The sequence below is a fragment of the Rana temporaria genome, chromosome 8, assembly GCF_905171775.1.
Source record: "Rana temporaria chromosome 8, aRanTem1.1, whole genome shotgun sequence".
In the NCBI taxonomy this organism is placed as follows: domain Eukaryota; kingdom Metazoa; phylum Chordata; class Amphibia; order Anura; family Ranidae; genus Rana; species Rana temporaria.
The window spans coordinates 10,348,213-10,355,398 of NC_053496.1; the positions used below are offsets into that span (position 1 = coordinate 10,348,213).

The 7,186-nt window shown below is 39.7% G+C and overlaps 1 protein-coding gene across 2 annotated transcripts in view; it reads right to left on the reverse strand.

Moving 5' to 3' along the window:
- Positions 1-986: 986 nt before the first annotated feature.
- Positions 987-7,186, reverse strand: part of PYROXD2 (pyridine nucleotide-disulphide oxidoreductase domain 2) — a 93,299-nt gene continuing 87,099 nt past the window's right edge. For both annotated transcript variants that reach the window (XM_040361283.1, XM_040361282.1), the window contains one exon: positions 987-1,127. In XM_040361283.1, coding sequence (XP_040217217.1) covers positions 1,097-1,127 — 31 coding nt within the window. In that variant the 3' untranslated portion in view covers positions 987-1,096. The remainder of the gene's footprint in view (positions 1,128-7,186) is intronic.

The window sequence follows — 7,186 nt, forward strand, 5'->3', positions numbered from 1 at the left end:
TGGGCCCCTCAGTAGACATCATATTGCCCACATGTACATAAAATGGGGCCCTCAATTGACATTATGGGACCCTCAGTAGACATTGTGGGGCCATCAGTAGACATCATATTGCCCACATGTAGACAACATGGGGCCCTCAGTAGACATTGTGGGCCCCTCAGTAGACATGGTGGGCCCTTCAGTAGACATTGTGGGCCCCTCAGTAGACATTGTGGGCCCCTCAGTAGACATTGTGGGCCCCTCAGTAGACATTGTGGGCCCCTCAGTAGACATCATATTGCCCACATGTACATAAAATGGGGCCCTCAATTGACATTATGGGACCCTCAGTAGACATTGTGGGGCCATCAGTAGACAACATTGTGGGGCCCTCAAAAGACATTGTGGGATCATCAGTAGACATTGTGGGATCCTCAGTAGACATTATGTGGCCATCAGTAGACATTGTGGGGCCCTCAAAAGACATTGTGGGGCCCTCAGTAGACATTGTGGGGCCCTCAGTAGACATTGTGGGGCCCTCAGTAGACATTGTGGGGCCCTCAGTAGACATTGTGGGGCCCTCAGTAGACAATATGGGGCCCTCAGTAGACATCATATGATCCTCAGTAGACATTGTGGGGCCCTCAGTAGACATTATGTGGCCCTTTAGTAAACATTATGGGGGCCCGGCCAGTAGACATCATATGGCCCTCAGTAGACCTTATGGGTTCCCCTATTGAGTTTTGCCCCCCTCCTGTATCGGTTGGGGGGGGAGGGGTCACCTGACTTGTATAGTGCGCCCCCATTGGAGGATTGTGGGGGAGGGGTCACCTGACTTGTATAGTGCGCCCCCCATTGGAGGATTGTGGGGGAGGGGTCACCTGACTTGTATAGTGCGCCCCCATTGGAGGATTGTGGGGGAGGGGTCACCTGACTTGTATAGTGCTCCCCCATTGGAGGATTGTGGGGGATGGAGGGCTCTATAATAAGAAGACACAACACACAGATACAAAGAGTTGCTTTATTTGTAAGAAGGAAAATTCTTCCATTTCCAGATACAGACGACTCCCGACATCACCGCGCCCTCTTCAGGTCCTTCAGTGCCACTAAAGCCGTGTTACGTCCTGGCGCTCCCATGACTCCGCCCCCTAAAGAAAATAAATAAATAAACATTGCCTTTATAAAGGAGCACTCCGCAGTCAGGGAGAAAAGTTTTATCGGATGTTTTGTATTTTATTTTCTCTTTTTTATTGTCCTTGTTGTTGGTCCATAGAGGGGGGCGGAGCTCTAGCCATGGACTCTGATCATGTGACGGCGGGTTCTGCGTCATCTGACCACCAATACGACTTCGCTAATTAATGGCGGTGACACCCCACACACGCTATAGAGGGCGGGGTCAACGCTGTTTAACCACTTCAGCCCCGGACCATTATGCAGGTAAAGGACCCGGCCAGTTTTTGCGATTCGGCACTGCGTCGCTTTAACTGACAATTGCGCGGTCGTGCGACGTGGCTCCCAAACAAAATTGGCGTCCTTTTTTTCCCACAAACAGAGCTTTCTTCTGGTGGCATTTGATCACCTCTGCGGTTATTTTGAAAAAAAATGCAATATTTTTTACTTTTTGCTATAATAAATATCCCCAAAAATATATAAAAAAACATTTTTTTCCCTCAGTTTAGGCCGATACGTATTCTTCTATATATTTTGGGTAAAAAAAATCGCAATAAGCGTTTATCGATTGGTTTGCACACAAGTCATAGCGTCTACAAAATAGGGGATAGTTTTATGGCATTTTTATTATTATTTTTTTTTTTACTACTAATGGCGGCGATCAGCGATTTTTTTCCGTGACTGCGACATTATGGCGGACACTTCGGACAATTTTGACACATTTTTGGGACCATTGACATTTTCACAGCGAAAAGTGCTATAAAAACGCACTGATTACTGTGAAAATGACAATGGCGGTGAAGGGGTTAACCACTAGGGGGCGCTAAGGGGTTATGTGTGCCCTAAGGGAGTGATTCTTATCGTAGGGGGGCGTGGCTGTAGGTGTGATGTCACTGATCGTCATTCCCTATATCAGGGAACAGACGATCAGCGACAGCGCCACAGTGAAGAAAGGGGAAGCTGTGTTTACACTCACCTCTCCCCGTTCTTCAGCTCCTGTGACCGATCGCGGGACACCGTTTGCGATCGGGTCCCGCGGGCGCGGTCACGGAGCTTCGGACCCGTTCACGTGCACGCGCGCACGACCCAGAGCTGGGTTTTTAAAGGCGACATACCTGTACGTGCCTGTGCCCAGCCGTGCCGTTCTGCTGACGTATATATAGTCGGTAGGGGGTCTTTAACCACTTCGATACCCGGGGGGCACTTACGCACCTTCCTGCCCAGGCCAATTTTCAGCTTTCAGCGCTGTCGAAATTTGAATGACAATTGCGCGGTCGTGCTACATTGTACCCAAACAATTTTTTAATAATTTTCGTTCCCACAAATAGAGTTTTCATTTCGTTGGTATTTGATCACCTCTGCGATTTTTATTTTTTGCGCAACAACTAAAAAAAAAAAAAAAAAACGAAAATTTTGAAACAAATAACGTTTTTATTTTTTTCTGTTAATTTTTTTTGTAAATAAGTAATATTTCTTCTTCAATCACGGGCACTGATATGGCGGCACTGATGGGCACCGATGAGGTGACACTGATAGGCACCGATGAGGTGACACTGATGGGCAGCGCTGGTATGCGGCACTCATGGGCACTCATAGGCGGCACTGATGGGCACTCATAGGCGGCACTGGGCACTCATAGGCGGCACTCATAGACGGCACTGATGGGCACTCATGGGTGGCACTTATGGGTGGCACTGATGGGTACTTATGGGTGGAACAGATGGGCACTGATAGGTGGGCACTGGGCATGGATGGGCACTGAGGGGTGGCACTGATGGACACTGAGGGGTGGCACTGATGGCATTGCTGGGCATCAATTGTTTATCCCATATTGTGCCAGTCAGTGCCCATGTTGCCAGTCAGTGCCCATTTGTGGGCACTGATTGGCATCTATTCTTTTTTTATGTTTTTTTGCCCCCTTCCCTGGTGGTCCTGGCGGCTTCCTTGGTGGTCAGCGCGATGCATGAATCTATCTATTGGTGATAGAGCGGTGGCAGGAGGGAGGGGGCACACCGCCACTGCTAACTTTACTGTTTCGTTTTTTGGGGGGTTTTTTGTCATGAAAGTGTATTTTTCCCCAAAAATAGAGTTTGAAAGACCTGGACAATGATGAGACAGGTGGGCATAGTGAGGCTGAAGATGGGCACTGATGAGACAGGTGGGCATAGTGAGGCTGAAGATGGGCACTGATGAGACAGGTGGGCATAGTGAGACTGAAGATGGGCACTGATGAGACAGGTGGGCATAGTGAGGCTGAAGATGGGCACTGATGAGACAGGTGGGCATATTGAGGCTGAAGATGGGCACTGATGAGACAGGTGGGCACAGTGAGGCTGCAGATGGGCACCGATGAGACAGGTGGGCACAGTGAGGCTGCAATATGGGCACTGATGAGACAGGTGGGCACTGTGAGGCATCAGTTAGGCACTGATGAGATAGGTTGGGAACAGTGAGGCTGCAGATGGGCACTGATGAGACAGGTGGGCACAGTGAGGCTGCAGATGGGCACTGATGAGACAGATGGGCACAGTGAGGCTGCAGAAGGGCACGGATTAGACAGGCTGGCACAGTGAGGCTGCAGATAGGCACTGATGAGACAGGTGGGCACAGGGAGGCTGCAGTTGGGCACTGATGAGACAGGTGGGCATAGTGAGGCTGAAGATAGGCACTGATGAGACAGGTGGGCACAGTGAGGCTGCAGAAGGGCACGGATTAGACAGGCTGGCACAGTGAGGCTTCAGATGGGCACTGATGAGTCAGGTGGGCACAGTGAGGCTGCAGATGGGCACTGATGAGTCAGGTGGGCACAGTGAGGCTGCAGATAGGCACTGATGAGACAGGTGGGCACAGGGAGGCTGCAGTTGGGCACTGATGAGACAGGTGGGCATAGTGAGGCTGAAGATAGGCACTGATGAGACAGGTGGGCACAGCGAGGCTGCGGATGGGCACAGTGAGGCTGCAGATGGGCACTGATGAGACAGGTGGGCACAGCGAGGCTGCAGATGGGCACAGTGAGGCTACAGATGGGCATTGTTGACCGTTTTGTCCACTTACAGTAGCTGCTGCATTTCCCACCCTAGGCTTATACTCGAGTCAATACGTTTTCCCAGTTTTTTGTGGTAAAATCAGGTGCCTCGGCTTATACTCGAGTATGATCGATACTTAGGAAAATGTTGACATGTTGAATACCTATTTTACCCGCTGCATCATGTTTGCACACATCTCTAGAAAAGATGAAATGTAACAATGATAACATTTAAAAATCAATGCTAAACAACCCGATACAATGTATGACCGCTCAACGAAGTGTCACTTCCTATACGTGGGGGGGGGGAGGGGGGGGGCGAATGCAAAGCGCAGAGATCTTCACTTCCTCCAATCATTAACATTAAAAAGAGGAAGCTGCCAGACAGGCAGACATATCAGGAGCACAACCAGCCGCCGACAAGCGCTCTACCAGCTTCAATCAGTCGTGCAATCAGCATTCTTGCTTGTTGCCATGTAAACACAGATTTCTCTTCCACAGATGATAATAAAACAGGAACCGTTTCTCGAGACAAATAAGTCATCAGACCGGTTGTGTGTCGGCAGCAAGAAAGAAGAAGTTCAGATGAAATATAAACCATATAAAGATTTTAATTATATTTATTTATATTATATATATATATCATTTACATAGTGGCGGGGACTATATATATATATAGTCCCCGCCACTATGTAAATGAGTTTAATCACTAGACCTCCGGAAGGTTTTACCCCCTTCATGACCAGGATTTTTTTTTGCTATTCCGCGCTGCGCTACTTTAACTGGTAATTGTGTTTGCCATGCAACAATATATCCCCCCCCCCCCCCCCCCAAAAAAAAAGATTTATTTTTTTCAAACAAATTAATTTTGGTGGCATATGATCACCGTTGTTTTTTTTATTATATAAAATAAATTTATATATTTTTTATATAAATGACATATTATATTTTTTATTATATAGAAGAAAATATATGTTTTATTATATAAATGAAAAAAAATTATGTTTTTTTATTATGTAAATGAAATATTATATATTTTTTATTATTTTAAATGAAATGTTATATTTTTTATTATATTAATGAAATATTATATTTTTTATTATATAAATTAAATATTATATTTTTTATTATATAGAGGAATTATTATATTTTTTATTATATAAATGAAATAAATATTATGTTTTTTTTATTATATAAATGAAATATTATATGTTTTTATTATTTTAAATGAACTATTATATTTTTTATTATATAAATGAAATAAATATTATGTTTTTTTATTATATAAATGAAATATTATATGTTTTTATTATTTTAAATGAAATATTATATTTTTTATTATATAGAAGAAAATATTATATTTTTTATTATATAAATGAAATAAATATTATGTTTTTTTATTATGTAAATGAAATATTTTATTTTTTTATTATTTTAAATGAAATATTATATTTTTTATTATATAAATAAAATATTATATATTTTTTTATATAAATTAAATATTATATTTTTTATTAGAGGAAATATTATATTTTTTATTATATAAATGAAATAAATATTATGTTTTTTATTATGTAAATGAAATATTATATTTTTTTATTATTTTAAATGAAATATTATATTTTCTATTATATAAATGAAATAAATATTATGTTTTTTATTATGTAAATGAAATATTATATTTTTTTATTATTTTAAATGAAATATTATATTTTTTATTATATACATGAAATAAATTTTATGTTTTTTTATTATATAAATGAAATATTATATTTTTTATTATATTAATGAAATATTATATTTTTTTATTATATAAATGAAATATTATATTTTTTTATTATACAAATGAAATATTATATTTTTTTATTATTTTAAATAAAATATTATATTTTTTATCATATAAATGAAATGTATAACCACATCAATCCCGGGCACTTTCACCCCCTTCCTTCGCAGGTCAATTTTCATCTTTCAGCGCTCTTGCAACTTTCAATGATAATTGCGCGGTCATGCAATACTGTACCCCAATGACATTATTATCATTTTGTTCGCACAAATAGAGTTTTCTTTTGGTGGTATTTATTCATGACTTTGGTTTTAATTTTTTGTGATATAAGCGGAAAAAAAGAGCGAAAATTTGGAAAAAAAAACACAAGATTTTCTTCTTTCTATTTTAAAAGAAATCCAATAAAATGGAATTTTGTCATAAGTTTAAGCCAAAATGTATTTTGCTACATGTCTTTGGTAAAAAAAAAATCCCGTTAACACGCACATTTACGTCGGCAGAATGGCACGGGTGTATATATATATATATATATATATATATATATATATATATATATATATATATATACATTGCTTTGAACCTCCCCCATAGCGGGCGCGTCCACCGCAGACTCGATGTCCGCCGGTGTCCCGCGATCGGGTCACGGAACAGCAGAATGGGAGAATGCCTTTGTAAACAAGGCATCTCCCTGTTCTGGGAAAATAAATAACTGCACTATTGTATAAAAATATAAAGCAGCAACTATAAATGTTATACAACACCAAAAGAATATGCAAAAAAGAAAAGTTGCGCTATAAATGTAAACCTGTGTGCGCTAAGCAACTGTACTCATATTGGGTGTACTCACAGCGAAAAAATATATATAATAAATTACCGTAATGAATACATAAGCAAAAAAAGGTTTATTATTATTATTATTATTAGTTAGTTATTAGTTTTTTTTTCTAATTTTCTTCAAATTTACGAATTTTCAAATTTTCGATTTTTCAAATTTTCGAATTCATGAAAATATTTTATTATTATTATTATTGTTATTAGTTAGTTACTATTTTGTATTTTCCAATTTTCAAATTGTCAAATTCACGAATTTACAAATTTTAGAATTTTTTAATTTAGGAATTTTTTCATTTACAAATCAAAATTTTCAAGTCTTTGAATTCACAATTTTTTTAATTTTCAAATTTACGGCATTTAAATGATTGAAACATAGCGAATTCAAATTTTTC